This window comes from Triplophysa dalaica, chromosome 6 (assembly GCF_015846415.1).
Source record: "Triplophysa dalaica isolate WHDGS20190420 chromosome 6, ASM1584641v1, whole genome shotgun sequence".
Lineage (NCBI taxonomy): Eukaryota > Metazoa > Chordata > Actinopteri > Cypriniformes > Nemacheilidae > Triplophysa > Triplophysa dalaica.
In genome coordinates, this window is record NC_079547.1 from 10,242,964 (window position 1) to 10,270,539 (window position 27,576).

At 36.6% G+C, this 27,576-nt stretch overlaps 1 protein-coding gene across 3 annotated transcripts in view; it reads right to left on the reverse strand.

The window, feature by feature from the left end:
• tp63 (tumor protein p63) overlaps positions 1 to 27,576 on the reverse strand; it is a 68,607-nt gene that overhangs the window by 34,309 nt on the left and 6,722 nt on the right. For 2 of the 3 annotated variants that reach the window (XM_056749808.1, XM_056749811.1), the window contains exons 2-7: positions 17,086 to 17,334; positions 4,948 to 5,134; positions 4,729 to 4,844; positions 4,464 to 4,573; positions 4,239 to 4,375; positions 3,753 to 3,835 (exon numbers count right to left, since the gene is read on the reverse strand). In XM_056749808.1, coding sequence (XP_056605786.1) covers positions 3,753 to 3,835; positions 4,239 to 4,375; positions 4,464 to 4,573; positions 4,729 to 4,844; positions 4,948 to 5,134; positions 17,086 to 17,334 — 882 coding nt within the window. The remainder of the gene's footprint in view (positions 1 to 3,752; positions 3,836 to 4,238; positions 4,376 to 4,463; positions 4,574 to 4,728; positions 4,845 to 4,947; positions 5,135 to 17,085; positions 17,335 to 27,576) is intronic. The other variant, XM_056749810.1, reaches the window with a different exon arrangement.

The window sequence follows — 27,576 nt, forward strand, 5'->3', positions numbered from 1 at the left end:
TGGTTTTGTGTTTCTTATTCGAACAGATTCATCATAGGCTCAGTTAATCTGATTTTAGGCACCTCTGTTTTTGACTTATAAAAGCATTTTTTTTTTTAAAAGGGCAATATTACATAAAATATGACAAAAAATTGCACTGATGTTAACATTAGCCTACTTTAATCTAGACTAATTTGATTAATCAGAAGTCTGTTTTTTAAATGCTTTAATTGTGTACAAAATGGCACAAAATCAAACTTGTGCTGTTCCCTTGTCAAAAATTACCCGCCCACCAAAGAGTGCTTATAAATCACTATATTTGCTGTATTATCACCAAATATTGGATTCAATCTTTTTGTCAACTTGTTTTCTTTCAGTTAATACTAGTTTTGTGTATCTTTTTTTAACTGATTAATCGTATGCCAAATCCACTGTTTATCAAACTACTGTACTTTAATTAGGAAGTTTAGTCTGAAATGCTTATGTTATCTTTGAAATCGCACAATGTGTTCCGTTCAAAAATGACTGACCCTTAAAATTCAAAGAAAAATTTCACAAAAAAGGACATTTATTTGGAAATGCTTTTATTTTCTGAATAGGAGTCTAAAGTAATACTTGTGCTCTTCCCTTTTAAATTTGACCATTATACTCCAAACATTATGTAAATGGCACAGCCAGGTGGTCATTGATTTTTTAACTTTTTTCTTTTAATTAAAAAATATATCTTAATGGATTGATGTTTATTGTCTATTAAATGTTCCATGAGATCTTCTCCATATTCACAAGGTTCTTTATTACTGTCACCATACATATACAGCAAAATTAGAGCAATCCATACAGTGCCATAATGCATAAATTAGTGCAAGCTACCAACTAATATATATATATATATATTATATATATATATATATATATGAAAAAACAGTAGTAGAAAGAGTCAGATATTGCACAGAAATATTTTACGGTGAGCAAAAAGTGCTGCATGGTATTGCACACAGTAAAAGAGGATAATGCATTGCATATTAGTTAGTGTGTATATTCTGATGTAAATCAACAAAAGGTATGGTTAACCTATGTCGGTTGAGATATAAAAAATGTCCAATCAGATTGGTGCATTTATTATGTGTGTGTGTTGTGTGTGGGGTCCTTTATTTAATGGACCTAAAGCATTTGCCAGAGGGCAGCAATTCAAACAAATGGAAGGGATCCATTAAATATTTGGTGCCCTTCCAATGCTGCGTTCAGTGTAAAGTTTGTTTAGGGAAGGCAGAGGACAGCCAATAATTTTTGTTGTTTATATGATAGCGTTTATGTGTTCTGTCTTGTATGTCACAATGGTCAGATTTGACACAGAAACAGCATAATTGCTAGTTCTCACTTTAATCAGAAAATAAAATTATTTTGAAATAAAGGTCCTGAGTTTTGTGATCTTCCACACTTTCAATGGCCGGTCATTTTTATGTTGCCTTAGCTCCGATCAATGAAGCCTATGATTAATCAGTTTGAAAAAGAAACACAAAACCAGAAATAACTGAAAGAAACAGGTTGACCAATAGATTGAATCAAAAAATTTTGTTATGATATAGAATATCGAGGGATGTTATGCTCTCTGTGGTAGGCGGTCATAATGACCCGTGAACACCACATGTGTGATTCTGTTCCATTTTGTAAACAAATAAAGCATTTCAAAGCAAACTTCCTGGTTAAATTATTTAGTCTAGATTAAAGTATGCTAGTATGAACAACAACCATTTCCCCCTTTAGGCCAAGGCTGGTTGCTCCCTAGAGCTAAGCAGGGTTGAGCCTGGTCACCACCTGGATGGAAAAACTAGGTTGCTGCTGGAAGACGTGTTAGTTAGGCCAGGACTGGTTGCTCACCCTGTGGTCATCGTGGGTCCTAATTCCCAAGTTTAGTGAAGGGGACCCTATACTGTGAAAAAGCACCGTTCTATGTTTGAGACGTTAAACCCAGCTCCTGATTTGGGATTAAAAATCCCAGGATGTCCTTCGAATAAGAGTAGGGGTGTAACCCCGGCATCATGGCCAAAATCGCCCGTTCGCCTCTATATATCACGGCCTCCTAAACATCCCCACATGTACTAATTGGCTTCGTAACATTGTCTCCTCTCTAACAATAAACTGGTGTGTGGTGGGGTGCTGGCATATCATCCAGGTGGATGCTCCACATTGGTATGTTGGTTGTGGTTGAGGAATTCCCCCCTTCGATGTAAAGTACTATATAAATGTAATGAATTATTATTATTTAATATTGCCAAAATTATTCACAGAAAAAAAATGAATGAAAGAAAACAAGTTGACAAAAAGATTGAATGCAATATTTGGTGATAATATGGCATATCAAGTGGTTTAAAGCTATCTTTGGTGGGCAAGTCATTTTGACCCTGGAACACCACAAGTGTTTTCTGTGCCATATTGTATGAAATAAAAGCATTTCAAAACAAACTCTCTGGTTAAACAGTAACGTCGGCTAATGTGAACATTTTCATCATATTTTATTTAATATTGCCAAAATTATTCACAAAATCTGCCTTTTTCAGTCAAAGAATGAGAAGTCTAAACTCAGGATAACTAGGCCTACGATTAAAAAAACCCACTAAACCGGTAAAAATAAAACAAGTTGACAAAAAGACTGAATTCAATATTTGGTCATGATATTGCATACAAAGTGATTTATAATTTATCTTCGGTAGACAGGTCATTTTGACCTAGGAACACCACAAGTGTAATAGGGTTTTGAACACAGCACAAGGGTTAAACATACAACTTGATGGTGGAAAAAGTAATTCAAGTCCAATCAATGAAAGGAGAATAAAGGTGTGGTTTAGATCTAAATGAACTTAAAACACCCAAACAGTGTCAGTGTACAGCTTAAGTAATGGGTAGGTTAACATATCCGTTCATGAGTTAACCAAATGTAAAACATTGAACAGGCATTGTATCTATGGCAGCGCACCATAATGTTGCCAAAAGTTTGCCAAAGACCACATTGACATTCCACATCACTACAAGGAAAATGTCTTGTGGAAAGATGAAACAAAAATAGAACACCAGCAGCGCTAAGTATGCCGTTAAACTAAACAGCATACCAACTAGCAACAGTATAGTATGGTGGAGGTTGCATCGTGATTTCGCCAGCTTTGATGCCTGTGGACTTGGACTGCTTGCCATTGTAGAGGAGAAAATTAATTTCCATATTTATAAGAAAATCCTAGAAGATAATCTTAAAGTGGCTGTACGCAAGGTGAAGCTCAGAAGAAGATGGGTGATGCAGTATGATAATAACCCTAAACATTGAAGCAAAATCTACTACAGAATGGTTTCAGAGACAGAGTCATAAAAGATCATGACTGTTTGTGTTTTTTCAGCTAAGAAATATTTTGTTTGTTGATATCTGTGACTTCGGTGAAGATCAGATAACATTTCATCACCAATTCAAGCAGAAAAGAAGTACATAGCTTTCCTGTAGCTCAGTGGTAAGAGCATTGCTTTAACAACGCATGGTCATGGGTTTGATCCCAGGGTATTGCACATACTTAGAAACAAAATGTACAGGATAATTGCTTTGGCAAATGCATAAATATAATAACCAGAAAATGACAATGGTTAATACACATTTCTTGCCACTGTATATACCGCAACTGTGGATCATTGATCAATATTTATAAGAGGCCTGCTATCAATAGCGATTAATAGATATTTATCAATATGAATTGATAATAGATCTCTGGTGCTATTTTTCTGTAGAAACTCACAGGCAGACAAAAAACTTCCTCATCGGTGGATCTTCTCTTTTTAATGGATGACATCTGGGAGAGGTGAGATGCTTGGCGGAAAGCTATGGAAGAGATACATGGAGGAACTGAAACAGCTGAGAGAGATTTTAACAGCACATGCAGAGCTAAAGCACAGTATAGAAGGAAAAGTTCAGGTGTCGGATAAAAGCTGTGTCTGTGTATATGCATATCACTAATTCTCTATTAATACTTTCTCTCCCATTTTGCATTTATAGTCAAATCAAAAGTAATACAATGTAACCAATGAGATTAAAAAAAATAGCATCTATATCAAATTTGAACTACTGTATCTTCAAAGTAAATAATTTCCCCAAAATTTGTATAAATCGTAAAAAGGGATGAACCAGTTTTATGTTTATGCATGCAAAATGCAAGTGTGTGTGTGTGTGTGTCTGTATGTATAGATTAGTCCAAGCCCAGTCACCAGCCTCCAGCATTACTTACGGCGTTTCGTACCCTCACTGCTCTTTGTTCCATCACTGACATGTTGTTTGCGGATACTATCTTCATCTGCTTTGCGGTCGCGTCCAGGACATGCACAGATACGGGCCTCAAAACATCGTCGCCCCAAAACCTGGCCACTATAAAGAACATTTATTTTTCTACTTTTTTCACTTTGCATGTGTGGAACAATGTTATCTTTTGCATGTATTTTTTAATCCATCTTACTCTCTAGTTTCCAATGTGACGATTATGAGGATTGGCCGTCTGTTCATGCCACCAACACAGCTGGAGTTGCACATGAAATTGTAGAGTATGGTCGTGAACTCTGTGCCCACCTGTTAACAGAACAATATGTGATACACTACTGCGTTTGATTTTATAGAGCTGTGAGTAGTATCTGTTGAGAATAGCTTAAGGTCTAAAGAATGTTAACTAAAAATTTAGGGCAGATTAGGGAGTATTTTTCAGAAAACATGGGTGTGAGACTTACCTGAGGGGGCTCGTAAGGTACCAGCACACTCTGACGCCCAGTAATGGAATCCTCCACATACTGGGCATGACTGTTCCCCTCAACCCTAATCAGGTGACTGGGTGGAGCTATTTGGCCTATTTAAATAGAAAGGTCAGTTAATCATTTCATCACAGATTAGGACACGATCAAGTTTAAACTAGCATTTAATATGAATTACTGAATTATATTTTTACAAACCATCATTGAATTCTCTGCTTAGTTCATGGTTCGGGCACCGTTTGACCACCTCTGTAACATGCTCAGCTTTCTTATAAACAGGCATGGCTCGTATGACTGCACCCTGGGGTGGACTTGTAAGAACCTTGATTTGAATGGGACAGGTTTTGGCGATCTGACAGTACAGCTTCTTTAGTTCTGTGGAATACTTTAGAGAAAAAGACAAGATTTAATGGGATTTTTTTTAAAGCTCATTTGTCCACGTGGTCACAAGACAAGCTAAATTCAAGTTACAAGTTGAGATTCATGGACCCTGCGTGTGGCCATTTTGTGTGAGTACAGTCATGTATTATGCTTACAATCATATTAAGCTATAAAAATAGTCTTTACTCACAAATGGGGTTGTGCGGGTTACTTTTAAGATTTCTAAGAAAGTAAATAATGTACGCCTACAATGGTACGAGGGTAAATAAAGTATGCCATTAATTTCAGTTTTGGGTGAATTATTCCTTTAAAGTTTTAAAAAGCTTGTGACGAATGACAAACATTTTCAATAATTAATGTTTTGCAAAAAAATATATGATGCACATTATAATGGTTGGTTCCACATCACATCTTTCAAAAAAGAGCATACGTAGATTAATAACAAGTGCATGGGAAAATAAGATTTTTCTTCCTGCCACGTTCATTCAAACAGGTTAATATGCTAAAAGCTGTGAATGTTGCCTAAGGCCGTTCTAAAGAACAATGCTACGTTAAATTCCATTTCTATTAACCTGTTGCAAGAAGTGTTCCAATACTCCATCCCAACACCTGCTTTCAAGCACTAACAGTATTACACAATCTTAACAAAAATAAACATATAGACATGTAGAAATCATGGCCATTTCCTGAAGATAGAACAAAGTTTCCTTGGCCAACAAAGAAAGGAAAACGCTCCCTACAAAATATGCGTTTAATGATAGGCTGAGGTCAAAATCTTGAACGTAGGAATTTTTATATCCCTTTGTGAAAAAACCTAGCTGCAACACTCCAGTCTCTCAAATGAAACCAATAAGGAAGTGACTTACACTGCAATTTATCGACTGGCCAACAAAAAGGCAACCAATTACATAGACAACTCATGTTAAAATGCCCAACTTTACAGCAGAAAAAAATACATTACAGCCTGGTCCACAATAAGAATATGTTTAAAGGCCACCGTGTTTGGCCAACCATAAACTGCTTACAAGGAAAACACATACACAGGGTGAGGCAACACAATGATCTATTAAATTGGATGCATTGGCTTTTACACAGGGAGGGGCCCAGTGATGTTAACATGTAATTATTCCCAGTCATGTGCTTCAATGTGTATTGCACAACTTGGAAATGTTACAGAAACTCCTTGGAAATGTTGGCTTGATAGATGTCAAGGAGCATACGGTTGCATGCCTTTCATGATGATAAGAATTTTTCTTCCTGCATACTTCTTTGTCTACCTTAAAATGTTACACTACTGTGCACTTTTACAGCAACAAAATATTTAGGGGAATCGTCTGGGTAACACCTTTTCTGAAAGCTATAAAGTGACTGTTGTGACAGTGACTGATAATAATTATTTATGGCAAACATTAGACTTAATGCCTGCATTATAATGCATAAAGAATATCCTCAAAATGCATTATAATGCAGGCATTAAGTTTTTTAAACAACCTTATAATATTGTATACCTTATTTCAAGATTTTTTGCCAAAAATAAATATTATCTGTCAACCTTAATGTTTATTACTGGGTTTTGCAGTTATCTAACCAATAAAAGCAACACAATATTCAATAATTTAATAAGTACAGCGAAGGGGACTTCGATTGGACTCTCAATAGACAAATTAATTGTTATATTCCAAAAATGTAATATTCTATCCCTTAACCTTACACCCGAACCTAACCATCACAGAAAACTTTCTGCATTTTTTACATTTTCAAATAAATGTATATTTTTGTATGACTTATAAGCTTTCTCATGGGAAGCAAAAATGTCCACATATGTTCAAAAAGTGCTGCTATTATATTACAGCGTATAAGGACCACACACATGCACAGACACACACACACACACACGCACACAAATAGTGCTGCACGTGTTGTGACAACTTTGTAACTGTAGTGTGTGTTTGAGCAGAAGAGGGCTACAGGCTAAGGCTTTATTCTTGTCTCAGCATGGTTGGACGGGTTGGCCCAACACTCTGGCGCCTCTGGTCTTGTCTGACCTCATACCTGACATGTATCATCATGCCCGTTGCTTTTCCTTAAACCTGTTTCATTAGCAGAGAAAATGAAATCTATTTTCTGTTTTTGGTGCAGTTGAAAAGAAAAAAACTAATATTTGCTGTAATTTTCCAGTTTTGCATAAGCTTAAATCTTATATCATAAAAAATCATGGGAAATTGCTCATTGTCTGTGCATATACAGTATATGCCTTGGTAGAAAATAATATAGAGACAGGAGTGGAGCTGGTGCTAAACTTATTGAATCACCATTTAGACTTGATAATAATGAACTCTAAACTGCTCTGGTGCATATATTTACGTCAGCAGTGGGCACAATTGTTTGGCAGGAGAATATTCATTATCATTTGTTTAATTATAAACCAAAGCAACATCGTGGTTTTGATATGCAGTGCATTCCTCTTGCATTTGTACATTGTTAGATGTTGCTGTAAAATTAGCAGCACATCACTGTAAAAATCCACAGCACAATACAACATTTCTACATTACAGTAGAAACCTGCAGTTCATAATGCATTTTGGGTAATTTGGTTTGAAAATGTTACAGAACATTTTGGTGTTGCTCTAACCTTGCTGTAGATTTGCTGTAATATGCCAGACAATAATACTGGATTGCTGTAAACAGTGAAAGTGCCCCACCCATCGTCAAATCACACAGACCACAACTCCTCGCTGTAGCTGAAGGAGGACGTTATAGATTTCTGGTGGTTCGGTAAGTTTGAAAAGTTCCCAGGTGAGTCATCCCAGGTTAAGGATGTCCAGGTACGACTGCAAGTCATGCAGTTTCTTGACTACCCTTTAAACACTTTTTAAAATATCTGAAATGTATTAATGATTTTATATTTCAATGAACTTGATTGACAAATATATATTTTCATGCAAACATTGCTTGGATTGCCTTTTGATTGTTATACTGAAGAATAGTAGTTTTAAAACATGAATTAACTATATATTTATATACTAAGTTATTCATTAAATATATTATTTGTAATTATTGCAATGAGTAAAAAATTGTAGTCAATTAGTAGACAATATTGTGGTATTACAGTTAATTACAGCATAATAAAAATACAAGTACTGTTTTTAGCTATTCAGTAATATTTTGTGTGCCTCAAAATAGGGCTGCACGATTAATCGAAAAGAAACAGCACGCGATTTGCCGTTTTTATGCTCAGCTTGTCAGTGAAGTATTGTTTAATGCGGCTACACCTGAAAGCCAGAAAAGGCAGTGCTCCATATAAGAAGAACCACGCGTATGACCAGGTAATGCTGTCTTCCTATCTGCATCGCATCTGGCATCTTTCTATCACTGTTTTTCAAGCCTCGTCATGTATTTTCATTAAAAAAAGTTTATTTATTATGATTATAAGCGACTCAAATGTGTAGTGCTTTCAGATAGAGCAGCATTTACCACTGATCACAGAGCCATGTTCAACGAACAAGGTACGCATAAAACATAATCACAGTTTTTGTGATTTCACAATCGCAACAGCCACATCGATATAATCACTGAATTTGAATGGGAAATGTAATACAGTACAGGTACTGTAAATTGAAATACAGTAACTTGCTGGCAACCATACTGGCAGTAACTTACAGTGTAGTTCTGCTTTTTTTAAGCATGCAAACTCAACCTTTCTTAAACATTAGTTGACAAACTGATGAGGTCAAGGGTGTATACGGATCTTAATAACAAATTCATACTGGTTTAAAATCAGCAATGCTGTCAACACTGTGTTGGTTAGGACATAGCTTTGCCAATCTGATGTAAACAAATGTCCCAATGCTTACTGGAACTAGGTAATGCCCTGCCATTAAATTATATACTTCGAAATGTGATCTTTCCCAGAGAACAAGTGATACGCTTTGGTGTAATTACACTGGATTTCCCCTCATTTTCCTGAATAGTTGCCCAGAATACTGCCAAATTCTTATTACAGATACCTTATTTCTACTGTTGAAAATAAAGGTATTTGCAACTCAGGTCTCATTAAATTATACTCTGAAGGTGGACATTCCACTGAAGAATGTTCTATAGTGTCTCAACTGAATGAGAAAGATAACGGTTACAACATTGCAAGTGATCTAATGCAGGCATGACTGCTATTCATGAGCTGTCAGACCAATCTTTTAACTCAGTCCCCTTATGTCTCTCATGCATGTTTTTATGGCCCCTAATAGTAAAGTCAGTCCTTTGTTGTTCAAATGAACAAGTAGGAAAACAATGTTATATCTAAACAGAATCTTTCTGAGAAGTGGCCTTTTCCAGAACTTCCAGATTTGTACAAATAACCTCTTTTTGTGTTCTTCTGCTTGCGGTTTTAAAGTTTTACGTGGCAGTGTCTAACAGGTCTTTACAAGCTATTTGACGCAAACAAGTCTCAGCTCCATCTTAAGGGGTGTGGGTTGAGCCTGCAGATGTTCTAAGGACAAGTTGCATCTTGCCAACATTTCTCTGGAACATTCGTTTATGTCTTTGACAGCTTCACCCTCCCCCAACTTACCTATTCTCTCTGCTTGTTCTATCTCTGTGTCCTGCGGCATTATGGGAGATGCAGTCGACAAACATAATTTATTTAGTGTGGCGTAAACCCTTTAGCACTGCAGGATTCATGTGAAACGCATGGAGTATTTACACAAGGATTATTAATCCATTGTTATAATCCATAGCCTTTTTTCTTAGACAGAATATGTGGACTGTTTTTGTGCTTAAGTTAATGTATAAATTTAATGTATAGATTTTCTTTGACATCAACACAAAAAAACAGTATTGCAAAAGAATTTCTGTAAATGAGGATAGATAGTATGCAATGCCAGGAAGTCTGTGTTTGTGTGGTCCTGTTAAACCCTACAGACGGTAGTAATACCAATAGTGGTCCCCATGAGATATCCAGTATATAGATCAAACTAAATTATCTATTTGATAATGTAAAAATGCATTTTTTTGCAAGTTTTCTGTGATGGGAAGTTTTAGGGCATGGAACATACTGTATGCACAGTATAAAAAATATTTACTTTCACTATGAGAAGTCCCCATAAAACATGGAAACCCAAAATCACAGGCTATGTTTAAATGCGTGGATGAGTGTTGTATATAAAGTACATCTGTGTTACACATGTTTTCCAAAAAATTCCCTGGTAGAAAAACAGATAAATATTTGAGGGAAGACCATAAATTCACATAGAGTGTGGCTTTATAAGTGTATTTTATAAAGAAGATACCTCTCATTTTGCTAAATGAAAATAGAATGTACATAGCAAAATTAGAGTGCAATTGTATTTTTAAGCTATTGAGACATGCTTTGAGAAATAAAAATATGAATGAGTAGGGATGTTTTAAATGGGGCTACCGGGGTGTGGTGTTTTTCTCACACCCAGATCTCTTCTCTAAGTACAGTCAGGTGTCTGTCAACTGCTGGGTTTTGGAAATTAATGAGTAAAGATGACAAAGGTTGTTGTGGGAATAGGGTAAATGTCACAGTCCCACACTACACTGCAGCCAATGAACACTAAGGGATTGTCTTGCAAACCAATCTAAGCGTCACTCAACTTGTTTACTCAAAGATGTGAGATAGCATTACAGCAAATTTGATTTTAAGTCCACACTAAAATCCACTAAAATCATTGATGCAAATGTATCCCATAAAAATGTAAACATCTGTGATTTAAAGGGCTTAAAATCAAGACTTATATGCTAATGTTCAGGTTTACCTTACAAATGGATATTGATGGTTTTTATTCCATTTAGAGAAAACCTTAAATAGACTTTAATGGATCCCCTTTTAATAGGACATGTATGCCTTTATATAACACTGCCACTGGCTATATATAACTCTGAAACAGCTGATATAGCAGAATAGCTTTCCTGTAGCTCAGCGGTAAGAGCATTGCGTTAACAACGCAAGCTTGTGGGTTTGATCCCAGGGAATTGCAATTACCTATGTATAAATGTAGAGGATAATGCATTGAAAGACGCTTTGGATAAAAGCGTCTGCTAAATGCATAAATGAAAATGTAAAAGAAAAATGTGGAAAAATTTTAGAAACTTATGATGATTTTATCCATCAGTAGAAGTAAATATTTAAATATAATGACATCAAACTAAGTATGGGAAATTGAAATGCACACAGACAGTAGGTTGCATTACTTGCTTTTGACATAAGCCAGAAATGGAAGAAGAGCACTTCTGTCTGTCAGCAGCTAACCATTTGCATTAAACAACAATTTTAAGATAACACTTAAATTATTGATATTATAATAAGACATTTATCTTCTGTCAGATATATAACACTGAGAAACTAGATGCCTATATTTACAGATATCTCCTGTATCACAGCAAAGGCGATCAGTCAGGCAGATGTTTTACAATAGCTAGTTATGAGTTCTATTCACATGGATTTTACTCTTTTCTTAATCTTTAATGCATGTGTGTATGTATGTGTCATTTCTAAACAACAAGATTAAAATGTTTAAACATAGCTGCAAGGAGCAATTACGTCCTCAAGCCCAACAATGACCCAAAAGGAAATATTTTGGATATATCAGACTATCCGATTTTGAAAACCAAGTTTAAACACATAGGGAAAGACATTTAGAACTTCTCAACACTAGGGGGTGTTATCAGCAATTTTTTTATGAGGTAGACAAGATGTGCCAGTCATTATACATACCAAGTTTCGTGTCAGTAAACAAAAGGGATGCGAAGATACACTTTGATTACCCTTTTGACTCCAAATGCTACAGACCAAATTTTGTGCAAATCTGACAAATTTTTTAAAAGGAGTTTGAAAAGGTAAGTGTGGCGGAATATGACAAGTTTGATATCAAAGTCGCTAAACTAATCTACTAATGAACTAATAAAACAAATCAAAATATAATCTTTTTTATGATACAAGCATTTTCATCAATATCGTTATACATTTTTGCCGCCAGGGCGTATTGCATTTTACGACAAATTTAAAAAAATGGCCGATAACCTCAATGAGCGACCTAGAAACATTGGGTATTGTTCTAATCTGGACGACTCAAGTAATCTAACGAGACCACTCTTATGATTGTAGACTTTATAAAAAGTTATATGCAAAATTAAAATCTCTTGAACACTAGGTGGCTCTGCAACTAGACTAGAAACATAATCTCAAATCAAGACTAACACAAAGTTTCACAAAAGTTCATTATCAGCGTCATATACGTTTTTTGCATGCTCTCTGTTGATTTTCTTGATGTGCTTTACGAAAACGGATAGAACAGCTCATGTGTCGAAACTGTGTGTTACCTCTGTTCATGACTGCGATGACTACATGCACTACATGAAAACCAATTAGATTTCTTTACTAGTAAAGAGAACTAACACCATCAGCAGTCAGTTATCTGTGCCGGCTACTCTTGAACACCCAACTCCTGACACATGCTCACTCCCCTCTTTCTCTCTCCTATCTGAAGCTGACATTTTCAATGTCATTACTTCTAACCACCCGACCATCTACCCACTAGATCCCATTTCCAACCATCTCCTTCAGGCAACAACAACCTCCTGGACAGCAACCAGTCTGGTTTCAAGCGATCATTCCACCAAGACTGCACTGCTCTCAGTCATTGAAGCTCTGAGACTGGCAAGGGCAGCCTCTGGATCTATCTGCTGCGTTTGACACTGTTAACCATCAAATCCTCATGTTGACCCTCAGGGCTATGGGGGTCTCTGGAATGGTGCTACAATGGTTCAGGTCATACCTCTCAGGTAGGTCATTTAGAGTATCCTGGAGAGTTGAGGTCTCAGAGTCCCAACATGCATAACTGTTTGGACTCCCAACTTGCAGATGATCCAGAATGCAGCGGCATGGTCTTCAATGAATCGAAGAGAATACATGTCACTCCTCTCTTCATTGGCTCCTTATAGACGTTCGCATCAAATTCAAAGCTCTGCTCCTGGCTTACAAGACCACCTCTGTTTTTGCACCCCTATATCTTCATGCGCTAATACAGACGTATGCAAAAAAACAACGTATTGTTTTGTTATCCCAAGAAGGGAAAAATCACTCTCAGGTACTTTCTATGGATCTGTTCCACATTAGTGGAATGATCTGCCTGCTGCTTCAAGATCATGGGATTCTGTTGCAATCTTTAATAATCGGCTGAAAACACAATATTTCGTTCAACACCTGACCGATTAGTATTGACTTCAACTTCTTTTCTACTCTTTCTATCAAAGAACCTTAGCTTTGTATCCCATGTTGGGCTATATGAGAACATTTTTTACTGCACTTGTGCATTTTGTTGTCCTTATGTAGTTCCAATTGCTTCTATTATTTACCTTGTTTGCAGGTCGCTTTGGATAAAAACGTCTGCTAAATGAGTAAGTTGAAATGTATTTAGAGACATCCTATTTACTATGGTAACAGTTCAGACTGTCTTTCACAGTGGGTGAGAGAACAGGGACAGCGGACCCAAGTGCAGACAGCAGGTATGAGGTTAACGCAAGACTTTAATAATAACAAAGACAAACCAAAAAACCCAGGAGGGGGTAACGTAACAAAACATGGGGATATAATAACATGACAAGACAGGACTAAGACTAAGACTAACTACACTAAAATTAACTTTGACATGACCTACAAATAACTACACTTGACTAGACTGACAAGGCACAATAACTCACCCAACAGATGACAATAAACCAGCATATGATAGAAAACACAGGGGCATTATAAAGGGATCAAATCAATAGGGGAACAGATGCAGGGCATGAAATAATTAACAAATAAATAATGAGGAAACCAGGGGGCGGGGACAAAGACGAGACCGGAGAGTATGAAAGGCCATAAGTGCCCTAATTGCCTCTCTCCATATAAAACAAAAGGCTCTGTCATGATCCTGCCACTAGATCTAGAGAAACATGACATGATGGGGCAAAATCAAGACACTGTACTCCTGGTATGTGTTAAATTACACAACTTTCCTATGTTTGGTTCTATGTGCTACCATGGACTTCCATGTCAGAAGAAAAGAAACGGCAGAATAATAATAAGAACACTAACGGATTCAAAAGGTGTCTACACCACTTCATGGCTACTATATAATATGTCTAGCTATCTCATGTTTCTAGCTATTTGCTTATATAGGCTGTTTAAGCAGCATAAACAAATGTTCTGTGGCCGAAACTTAACTTCTGGTAGACTGCTGCAAAGAAACAATCACTGTTGAGTAGTTTTAAAGTAATGTAATACAATTAATAAACCTTGATAATATATTAATGTGAATTATAAATATAAATTAGGTATAAAATAAATTGATATATTATAACCAAATAAAGACGGAAGTTAACTTGATGTGTTCTCTGGATAAACCGTATATATTAATTAATGATCTTTTAAGCATTATCTAGTTTAGTTATGTCTCAAATGGCATACTATGCACTATGCACTCAACCATCTAGTGAATGAATTTAAGAAGGTTAGAAACGTCCCAAATGAAACGTCAAACACATAACACAATGTGTGTCATTAAAATCAATCTGTACATTGTACAATTAATTTCATTTCCATTTGTTTTGCCCAGTATGACTTCAGTCGCCATCAGATTTAAGCGTAATCACTCCGCAGGAGAACATTGCTTGAGCAGCATCTGATAGCTAGGCCTCCCTCCCGCAAACTGCGGCCGTTGAGTGCGGTCATATTTTCGGTTGAAAAAGTAGATAATCTGGGTACTTAATTTTCAATGTACCCTCACACTTCTCACACTATTTATACTATGACAGTGATTCACAAACTTTTCAGATCAAGTATCACCTTAACTAAATTAGTTGTTTCAAGTACCACCTAATGACTGCCATAGAAAACACATGAATAAACACTGAAATTAATAGTAGAGATGTGAATCTTTACTTGCCTCATGATAAAATACACCTCATCCTCCAATTCTAGCGTATTATTAATAATATAAAACATGTTTTTGTATACAAGCGGTATAAAACTAAAGCACTTTTTTTCTAGTTAGTCAGTAGTGCTAGATTCCCCGTCCAGGGATCGGGTTGTCGTGGCCCCCGCCTTCGACTGCCGCCCGATCCACTAAGCACCGGTCCCTTACGGTCCCAACTCCAGGTGGTGGGTCCACGGGAGGGTGGCCCCACGTCGCTCCTTAGGGCTGAGCCCGGCGGTCCTCAAATTTTTTGGCATCATAAGGGTTTTTGAAGCGCTTTCAGTCAGACCCGTCACCTAGGACCTGTTTGCCTTGGGAGAGCCTACTATGAAGCGGTAGAAGATGGATGGATGGATGGATGGATAGTCAGTAGTGATGGGGAAAAGGTTGATCTTGCAGTTTAATCTCAGACAAAATCTCAGACAAAGATGGTCCAGCTGTCCAAAGAGTTAACTTTATTTGCTCGAGTCAAACAAAGTGAGATTCTCCATGTCATCTGAAAACCAAGTGTTTTCCAGCCTACATTTATAGTTAAACTTCTGAAAGGTGGTTCCTTCTAAAACCAATATTTTTGACAAAATTGTTATCTTTCTGCCACAAATAAATCCCAGGCAACAAGGTACATGTTCAATGGGGGTGTGCTCGCCATTACCTCATTTTTATTAAAAGTGTGTACAAGGTCACTTGATATGAAATTATTAAACAACAGCTGGACCATGTCTGTATCATAACTGTTTACAAGGTCAGTCGAAAGTACATTGTTTTTTTCATGTCTGAACTTCTTGAACTTAGGCCTCAGGCTTCTATGGCCCAGAGACATTACTGAATTTTATATTGCTGCATAGTGCTCAAATGTGCTCTTTAACATGTTAAAATGGTATAAAGTGCATTTATCATTGATTAGGTATACTGATTGTAACATTTAATCATCAATTCATCTTTATAATTAATTCTTATGTAATAATCTTTTGGTAAATGTCATTACACAATAGTAGTAATAGTGGACACATGGACAATAGTTGGTTCAGAATGCAGCAGCACACCTCGTCTTCATGTCAAACCCCTTTTCATCTCCCTCCACTGGCCACCGGTTGAAGCCCGTATCAGATTCTTCTCACTAATGCTTGCCTACAGGACTATCACTGGGTCTGCACCGGCATACTTTCACACCCTCCTAAAGTCCTAAACCCCACCAAGAACCCTCCGTTCAGCAAATGATCGGTGTCTTGTATTTCCTTCTTGTATATTACTTCTCAAAAGGAAAGTAAATTGATTCTCGCTCATTCTCCTTCACAACTCCTTCCTGGTGGAATATTCTTACTAACTCAGTCCGGTCGACCACATCTTTCACAACATTCAAAAAACGAGTTAAAACCCATCTCTTCTGTGCATACATGACAGACAAATGAGAAAAAAATACTTGTTAAAGACAGTGGAAGGAATATTTAACAAGATAAGTATTTAAAAAAATGCATAACACGCAGAGAACAGAAAACAGAAAACAAACAGATATCTAGAAATCAGATTATAAATGAGACTCTGTCTCATGTTTTACAGTATGTTATTATAGAGTCTGTGTTTGAGCTGCCTGTCACGCCTGAGTTACATCGACCAATAATAAATAAACAAAAAAAAGATATCTATTAAAATTGCACATAGGCTATTTGAGGTGCATTCCGTATTTATCGGTCATGTATAACATTGAAAATGTATTTAGAACACAAAATTAATATATAGAGATTTTAATTGCCTGTCGTGTAACGTGTGCCACAGTTTCAGAGCCACTGTGCTACAAAATGGCATAGAATAGTGCATAAGTGTGTGATTTGTGATGCTCTTATAATATTTGTTACATCTTTATTAATAGATGTTAAGTGTGAAAAATAATCCACATCTTAGAATGTTTTGTTTGCCCATCAGAATAAACGCATTACACAGTCCCATGGTATAACACAGAAACATAGCTGCTGTGTCTTACCGTCCAGGTGGCTGATTTGGCTGTGCTTGATTGCTGGAAAGACACATCAAAAGTGTGTGGGCCAGCATAGTCTGTGTTAGATGGGATTGCAGGTGATGGAGACAGGGCCTCAAAGGTGGAACTGGGCTGAGAATAGGGTGATGGAGCTGTTACATTGTTTTGAGCATGCTCGTTGTTGTAGGGACTAGTGGAGGTGGATCCATTATTTTGATCCATGCTGTTCAGAAGCCCCAGACTTGTATACTGTGGCTAGAAAAAGAGGAAAGAAGTAAAGAAATATACATTTATTTTAGATTTGTATTTATTATAATAATAATAGCATGGCATTAACACTGTTATGTGAATAAAAAAGTAATATTACTTAAAACATGAATCTATATGAATAGCTAAAATTCACCTTATTTTGATATTTATACATCACACTATAATGTAATGGCAGGCGTAGAGGAACATGAATTGGATTTGTTTGTGTGATCACTTTACTTATAGAAGGTTGTAACAGACCCAGATCATTACTGCTGCATATTTGCATTTTTCCATTTACCAAATATATTATTGTAGAGTTTACTTATATTTCTAATTGTTTCTGCATTGTTTTGAAGATGTTAGCGTATCTCTAATAATATAAGTAACAGGCTTAACAGTTACTTCAACAGTACACCGAAATAAGACCTGATGATCAGCTAAAAGTAACATTGGGTGTTTTAAAAAGTACTTTACTGTGACAGTGGCTCCCAAATGACACATTGAAACTCTTTCTATTGGATGGGTCTGATGAACTAAGAATAAATGACCAGGGGGGTTTTCCAGAAACATTTCATGAGACACCATGGAAACGGCTTAACTATGCTTAATGTTTTAACTGTGAAACAACATTATAAATCAGAGTTTATTTCTAAAGAAGATTTAAATCTGCATCATTGTAAAAAACTGCTAGATTGAAAAACATAAATATAATATTATTTAATTTATATGTGTATGAAACTTTAAACTCTATAAACCACTTATTTAAATAAATATAAAAATACTTAAAATATTACATATTTAAAATCTATACTCGTGGCTAACTTTGTTACATGAAGTGGAAATCTGTTAATATGATTTAATTGTTATTTTAACCAGAGCTATTCAGGAAATAGTTTTGATTTTAGATTTATTTAGTTTTATTAATACTTTAAATTGGTTTTAATTTTTAATTTTCAGTTTTTGCTCTAGCAAAAGTTTTAGCATTTTGTTATATGCTTTAGTCATTTTATAATTTGTTGCTTTATAAGATTCCTTCATTTTAATCAATTTATGTATTGTTATAATTTTACTGCTTTAAACTTATTTAATTTTGAGGCAATATTTAATTTTTTCATCAAGGTTTGTTTATCCAAAAATATTTAGTTCAATATTTTATTTTATTTTAATGATCAGGAACGTTTTCAAAGTTTTAATTTTAGTACATTTAAATAACCTTGATTTTTAACCTGTCTATCAGTGTGTTTTACCAAAATTACATATGTATATGTATTTCATTACATTGCTAATTGTGTATGCTGTTTTAACCTTGATTTAAAATTGGTTTTCTGATAACTGACTTTATTTTTAACAGTTGTTGAGGAGACTCTTTTAATTGTAAAGAGTTGTCATAAATTTGGAAAAACTTGTGTAATGATTTTCAGTACACTACACTATGATAATTCATTTGGAGTAGAGGATGAACGTCTGCTGTGAGAAAGGCAGAGATTTAAAATGTTACACCAGTCACAATGTCTTCAAAAAAATACACACACACTTTTTTTGTTTCTTTTGACTTGGTTTCTCTAAAAGGCCATGACTTTCCAAATGTTAAATGAGGTGAATTTTTGAAAGACCAATAACGAAATTGTCATTTGGGGTAAGGCCTTTCAATACTGTAGAGGCTAAGGATGAGAAAAACGTTATGAAGAAATACAGATAAATGTGCGATGAAACGATTAAATGAAATAAAACAAGACATACAACAAACCATTGTGATCCAAACATTGAACGAAGCATAAAACAAAGACCGACACCAAACAAGAAACCACTAGGGTTTAAATACACTGGGTAGCAAAGGAAAAAAAAAAAACCTAGGGAAACTAATTAACATGAAAAGCTGCAAAGGACTACAACCATGGCACGGAACAGGAAATAAAATAAGTCCAAAATAACAGGGGAACACAGACTGGGATCTTGACAGAGCCCACTCCCTCCTTAAGAGCGGCTTACAAATGCTCACAATCGTCCAGGAGGGTGGTTAAAGTGCATATTGCACGTTGGAGACCCCAGAAATTAAATGTATAGCAAAAAAGAATAGGAATTATATGTTCTTTAAAATATACTCATAATTAGGCTTCTGGGGGCGTTTTTTGAGAGAATTTTGTTTTCCGCATCTGAAAACCGCCAAAACTGGAAGTGACATAAGGAGATGGAGTTCGGAGAATATTTTAAATCTTTATTCACATTCGTGTGACGGACCACTGCCATACAATTATGAGCCTGCTATGGGGACAACAGAGTATGAACAAAACGGCTAAAACATGCAGACTCGATTTCCTGACAGGAAGGAGTTTGTGCAACCTTTACAAATACAATCATTTACCATCACGTTGAAAAATTAAATTAAATATCTGGTTAAAACAGACTCACTCACGACCGGTCCTACAGAATACCAATATACACTGCAGTGATCACAGGCAAAGCGCCGCACTCTTCTCCCTCTCTTGACGTCAAAAGACGCGATGTTGAAAAAAAGGATGTTTTTGAAGAAGGTCAAAGAAATGGTCACTTCTACTAAATTTGTCCCCTTAAATTTTGAAAAATATTTTAAATCCGGCACTGACTTTTCATTTGTTATATTTTAAACAAGGTTATATATTCATTAAAAATAATCTACTTGCAATATACACTTAAAGTGGAGGCAGAGAAGGGGGAGGTATGGAGGGCCAAGCGAATCCCTGCACAATTGAATGTGTTGCGTCTTATTAACTCACTGTCATGCATTGTGCGCAACACATTTATTCTCCCTCTTTGGTTTCGTCCATTTTCTCTGCTGCCAAAGGAACTTATAAGGCTCTTCAATGTCATCCTTACTCCTTACAATTTTAGACCATAAAACACTTTGTTAACTAGGATATTCTCTTTAATCTTAACAGGAAAAACTCACATTTCTGTCATGAGGAGCAACTCTTTGCTGTGCAACCAATCAGATTGAACCATTTCAAACAGTTCATGTGTCAAGCATGCAAATCAGCACTTTTAGACATGCTCAACAATAACTCCAACTCGAAACAATACAACATTCTTGTGTTTATGATCTGTATTTGGCAACCTATTTATTGGCTCTAAAGATGGCTAGGACTGTGATGCAGAGGCGGACCTGGGCCTCAGTACAGGGGAACCGTGGAGCAGAGGCAGACCTGGTGGATTCCAAGGCAGAGCAGGAGGCTTGGCGTAACAGGCAGGGCGTGAAACCTGGGAGTGGCAAGCAGTGCTGGAAGCCTGGGCGTGGCAGACAGTGCTGTATGCCATGGAGGTGCAGCAGACCTGGAAGCCTGGATGTGGCAGGAGAAGTCAGGGCGGCCATCTTATCTGAGGCACTTGGCATGGAGGAGTCCAGCGCGTTCATCTTGTCAGCAGCCTCTTGAGTGGGAGAGCAATACAAAGCCCAGACAAACCACAAGGCTCCAACCACAACCGGTAGAGATGACTCCAGGGACAGGGCCTCAGGAACAGATGCCTCCAGTACCACCGGTGTGGCAGCCAGGATGACTGAAGGATCTGGGATGGTGGCCATCTTGTGAGCAGGCTCAGGGTCGGCGGCCACCTTGTGAATGGGCTCAGTGGTGGCGGCCATCTTGTGAACGCCACAAACCCAGGACTCGCCCCTCTCAACGTGGGGCCTACAGGTTGCTATGTAGGGGCTGGGTCCTTGGCAAACGGAGCCTGAGGACAACTGCCCCCTCCCAAAACATATTTAGGTGGAAGGAGGACCCCGCCCATGAAAGGACAAAGTCTAAAAATTCACAAAGCGACCCTCAAGGACCATCACGGAAGAGTTTATTTTGTAAAAATCACTGAGTCCGTAACAAAAGAACTCAATCATCGTAAAATCGTAAAGGTGGACGGTGCTTGCAATGTCCAAAAAAACATAATGTGGTCCTCGAGGTTGAGAGATACTTTGCAAAGGCAGACATGTGCAACTTCTGGATCAATAGAAGTCGGTCTTTCTCTTTTAAGGAGTAACCAGGCAGAGAGTAGATGTGCTTTTATTCAGATGTGCATTATTATTAAGCATGTTGTCGTTAAAAGGAAGACTCCAGAGGGACCAGCACCACTTCTACTTCTAACACGATTTGAAGAATTTATCTTCAAGAATCTGACTGTAAATTTTGGAATTTCAAATTAATCTCAAACTCTGACAGGTATTTGACTTGAACTGGTGCCTCAATGTCACCTAAATACATATTTTCTGTGTGTTTGTTTTTGTGTAACAAAAAAAAGAGTCACATAGTCCAGTTTGGTTAGTTTATTTTATAGTAAAGACGCAAGAATAATAGCGAATCATGCCTGAGGCTGTCAGTCTCTTTATGTCCTAACGAACATCCCCCTTTTTCTTTGATAGTAAATTTATATTAGTCTTGCATAGAAGTATGTTTGTATGCTTTAAATATGTATCTGTCAATGAATATTTTGTATAAATAATATAAGCAATGTAACATAAAGTGACGTTTAATTAATTATATTATACAGATACTTATTTATTTATTAGTTTTAAGTATTTTGAGATGTTAAATGTAAATTTTTAATGTTTATTATGTTAATGGTTAAGTAATTTCACCGAGCTGAAATCAACATCGATTCAATGGTATGTAAGCAAACCAATTGCGTCTATTTCGTTTTGAATATGTGTTGATCTCTAACGTCGTTTCACCGAGCTGTATTCAACATCAGTCAATGTTAGGTAAATGAACCAGTTGCGCTGATTTCGTGTTGAATACGTGTTGATTTTCAAACGTCATTACACCCAACTGAAATCAACATCGATTTAATGTTAAATAAGTGAACCAATTGCTTTGATTTTCGGTTCGTTTTGTATGTCGTGATGCCGTTGATTCAACATTACCCTGATGGGCAAAACAATGCCGGATTGCCGCAGAGATCCTTGTTGTTTCGATGTCGTGAGAGATGTTGATTCTATAATAATTCTACGTTGGTTTGCTATCTGCGAATGAACCGAAAGCTGTTTCTTTTGGACACGTCGGATTTAGAACCGATGATACTGCACATGCGGGTAATTGTTTAAGCAGATAAAAAGCTTGTAAGTCAGACATTTTATCAAACATCAGAGGTGTGATACTATAAAACACATTGGAAATATATTTAGGACTTTTTTAGTATTACTGTCTTATCACTTCATGTACACCGATCTGCAGCGCCGTTTGCGTTCTTGCCACTGCTAGAGCGACTCTCGTTCTCGAGTCAAGAATTGGTTGTAACAGTGTTCGGATCACCAGTACACTTTTTGCATGCTTTATCTCGTATTGCAATTTTTGTTAATCAATGATTAGAACTGTACATTAGTATTTAGCTTTTCAACATATTTAATTAAAGCATAGTTTATAACCCCCCTTTTTAACCTTTAAAAGTTGTTTCAATTTGAGTAGGGCCCCAGCATCAAGTTGCAGGGCGGATGCCTTGAACTGTGGTGGAGTCCTATTGTTTTCGATCAGTTTATTAGGGCCCAAGCCACTTAAAAAAACTGCACACACATCAGAAGGCTAATAGGGTTTTCAAAATTAGGCATGAGAAAATGGGTCCCATAAAATCATACTTTAACAAACTCCTTTTACAGTTTTAATCTGATCAAGATCGTATTTGTTAATACTTTTCTTAAGTCCTTTGTAATGCTAAATTGTGAAGATCTTGACTTCTCGTTGGCGAACGTGATCGTAGCGGCCTCCCAAAATTTGCATTTCTCTATGAAACAGGAAGTTAGACCTACCACAAACTTAACACATTTGAAGGACGTGTCCGTGGTGGCCTGACAAAGTTTGAAGTTTTGGCATGAAAGTGGCATCTACTGGTCTATCATCCTAAAGAAACTAACCTCCTGGACCCATGATCTGCACCCAAAAGTAAGTCATTTATTCTCATTTTCCTTTGCAAGTTCTGTGCAATTTTTGCCTTTTCCAGGTTTTAAACCTTATCAAACCTCCTCCATTCATGAGATTTACATTATATTTGGTAGTTTTTTTTTTTTTTTTCATGCTGTTATATGGCAAAGACCTTGATTTTTAAAAGAATTTAAAGAGCGTGTTTGTGGCGGCCTGCAGTAGTCCAGTGTTTTGCCAGAATTTGGCAAAAAAAAAAGAATTTGCTGTATGATAACCTACAGTCATTGCGCCACAAACTGGCAAGAGATATCTTAATTATTGTTGCCATGGCAATGTGTGAGTCTATGAGCATAAGAATGGTAATATTTTGTTTTGATAACACATTATAATATGGCTTCTTTTTAATAACATTTGTTACATTACTAACATGGAGTAACAATAAACAATATATTGTGTACAGCATTTATTTCGTACAGTGTTTAGTGACTAAATAAAACGATATACAATCTATTTGTATGATATGCCACTCTCGAGACAATCTGTTTATTGTCGTAGCATTCTCAAAATTCATCTGATTTTAACAAGTTTTGTACGGACAATCTCCCCATCAAGATAAAGATTTTGTCCATTCGCTTGACTTAGCTCCACCCAAGAGGATTCTGGCCATTAATAAATTTGTGAAATGTTTGAATATTTTGGCAAACTTTTTGGCTCTCCTCTTTGACAATGCATGGTAATTCATTGTGACTTTGCAGTATTAAACGACAAACAAAATCCCTGATTTTGTGTCTCCAAGTTAACCTAGTATGATTTTGCTAGTGCCCTACATTCCCCTAGGACAGGGGGACAACTCATTATTACAATACACCAATCAGGGCATTTTGTGACCCTTAACATGAACAGCATGGCACATGGGCTTAACGTCTCTACCTGGAACACAAGTCAGAGATCTTGCCACCTATATCATACCTGCGTGAACATACTGTATACACATGAATTTCAGTACACGTAGAGATCTAATTGAGTTGAACAAAATTGATGCAGCATGTCATATGCTCTATCCAACATGAAAAGAGCTATTTACTTTTTTATAAAGTGCATGCTGTGGAATTTGTGATTCTCCTCCTAAGTTTTCATTCGATTTCCACCCAAATTTGTGAACATGATCTAAAGACATTGGGGATGCCAAATTGCAAAGGGATTTTGGATATCTCCAATGGTTTGGCCATAGCGAGGCATCAAAATTTTGGCAAGAAATGATAAACAAAACTTATATTATAAATTCCTCATACATTGTCAGATTTTTATCAAAATTAAGTAGTTCATATTTTATATTAAGTCAATCACATAGATGTGACTATTATGACTCAAGGTTTTAGTGCCACCAACTGGCATCAGGAATGTAGTCATTTTTTAAAAGCTTTAAAATGAGCTTCTCATTTTTACATGATTTGCTAAACACGTCACCTGCATATTGGCAAAACATGACAGATGTGAAACTGAGAAGGGATTCTTGATATCTTAAATATTGCAAATTTATTTATAACTTAAGATTCTAAACCAAAATTCATAGTTAACTTGACGCTGTTAACATAGAATTAGCGTGTAAGCTTGCTTTCTGTTTACACTGTGGAATATCATCTGGCTCTAGTTTGTCTTGTGTGCTAACTGTTTCTCTTTTTAAGTGTATATACTACGATTCATTGAGCATCCTCGGTTAGGCAGAATTACTCTTCAAACCCGGTGAGTAATGGATTCTATTCCTATCATTGTTACTTGCATCTTATGTTATATGTTTAGCTTAGCCTTCTCTGTCACCTGCTCGGGTTTTATATGTGATAAATGCAGGGAAATAGCTATGCTGACAGAGAAGATCTTAGAATTACAGTCTCTAATCTTTATCTGAGGATAGTAAGAGTGTAAGGACCGTATAAAACACTTTGGATAAGAGCAACGTCAGCGCACACCTTGGTTCCGGTTGAAAATTAGATCTATAGCAGATTGTCATCACTAGATGGCTGGTTGTCTTAGTGGTGCCTGCAGAATGATATACTTTTTATAAATTTTTTGAGATTTTTGTGGGCAGTCCTGACCTGTTCAAACGAGATGGTCTCCATCCCTCCCGGGATGGGGCTTCCCTCTTGTCTAGAAATATGGCACAAAGTCTTAAAAATGCTAAAGCTTGACTAACTGTGAGCAGACAGAATGGCTTAACAACTGTCTGCTTGCCGCCTCACGTCGCAGAATCCACAAAATGGAATACCAAGACAAGTCCGAGACCATAAAATAACGTCTAGAGTCTGGACTCAAGTGCTACAGCTCTACTCAATACCTATAAATTTACTGAAAAAGATGCACCCAGAAATTACAGATCCTCGTTTTAGTATTATTAACTCATCTCTGACATTAGGTCATTTGCCTTAATTATATAAGGTGGCTGTTATAAGGCCCTATGTCAAAAAAAACCAACTCGACCCTAGAGAACTAGGGAATTACAGGCCTATATACAATCTACCTTTCATATCTAAAGTTCTGGAAAAGGAGTTTACACTCAATTATGCTCCTTCATTCAAAGGAATGACATCAATGAAGAATTCCAGTTTGGCTGTATGGCATTTCACAGTACAGAGACTGCTTTGATCAGAGTTACAAATCAAATGCTTTTTGCGTCTGACCGAGGTTGTTAACAGCTTTCACTGTTATGCACTTATTGGACCGAAAACCCCTGTACTTAACAACCAAGAATACAGCTTAACTTTTGACGGATGCTCCATAAATCCCTCGTGGTCAGCTAAGAATCTTTTCATTCTATTCGATAGTAATCTTTAATTTGAGAGCCATGTCGCCAACAAATGTAAAATTGCGTTTTTCCAATTTAAGTATATTTCATTCTACTACTACATATGCTGTCACTGTCAGATGCAGATAAGTTAATTAATGCATTCATGACATCAATACTAGATTACTGTAATGCACTGTTTAGGTGATAGTACAAAAACTTCAACTGGTCCAAAACGCGGCAGCTCGAGTTATTACATGTACATTAAAGTATTAGCTTATAAGCCCGGTTCTGTCAACCTTGCACTGGTTACCTATAAGGCGTCACATTAACTTTAAGATCTTGCTTATTACCTATAAAGCCCTACATCATTTAGCTCCGCAGTATTTGAGCAAACCTCTATTTTATCACAGTCCTTCACATGCATTACGCTCTCAGGCGTCCTGTCCGTTGGTAATACCTAGAATTTCAAAATCAAGTGCAGGTGGTAGATCCTTTTCCTATCAAGCACCTAAACTTTGGAATAGTCTTCGCTGCACTGTCCGGGAGGCAGACACATTCTGTCAGTTCATATCTAGACTAAAGACGCATATTTTTAATCTTGCATACACTACACTTCCATAATATAAATCCTCTGATGGTTTAAGCTGCATTAGTTAAATCAACCGGATTCAGGAAGACTTCCAACAACAACTGATGTACTTGTTGCATCAAAGAGTTCAGAACAGTACTCTACTCTCAGCCAGTCTTGTCTCATTGTTTCAAGGTTACCACATCGAGCAGGATGCAGTTAATGGCCAGACCTGATGGTAGACCGAAGAATGGGAAGTGGCATCCTGACAAGAGGTGAGATGATAGAGCTGGAAAAAGAAGGACGTGGCAACTTGACACGTCTTCACTACAAATTTTATATAATTATAACTTTAATTGATTTGCTTATAGTCATTATGTCTCATGTACAGCTGATTTGTTACAATGAAAATTGTAAAAAGCGAATTAATACTTCAGTATTAATGATATTTAGACACTGGCAAAAGCTCTCAAATGGGCATGGAGCAGGAGCTCTATAGCGCCACCTTTGACAAAAGTGGGGAGTTTGTTTTTCCTACAGTCACCAAATTCGGTACAAATATCTCTGAGGAGAATCATAAAATTAACACCAAACTTTGTCTACACTATGACAAAATACTGAAGATGATAAGTTGGAAATGGATTTGGTGTATTTTGAACAGTGTTTCCATGGTGATTTTTTCAATTAAAGTAAAAATGTTGTTATACTAAGGTTATCCACCAGATGGAGTAAGGATAAGAAATCTATAAATCCTAATAAATTGCCACCAAAATCGGCAAACATGATCTCAAGACATTGGGGAATACAAAACTGTGAAGGCATATTTGTTTTTTTCCAACGGTTTGGCTGTGGCAAGGCAATACATTTTTGGCGAGAAATGAGAAACATGAAGTGTATTATAACATCCTCGTACATTGTCTGATTTAGATCAAAATGCAGCAATTTGTATGTTGTCACATAGATATGACAATTATGAGTCAAAGTTGTGGCACCACCAACTAAATGCATGTTGCCCCGTG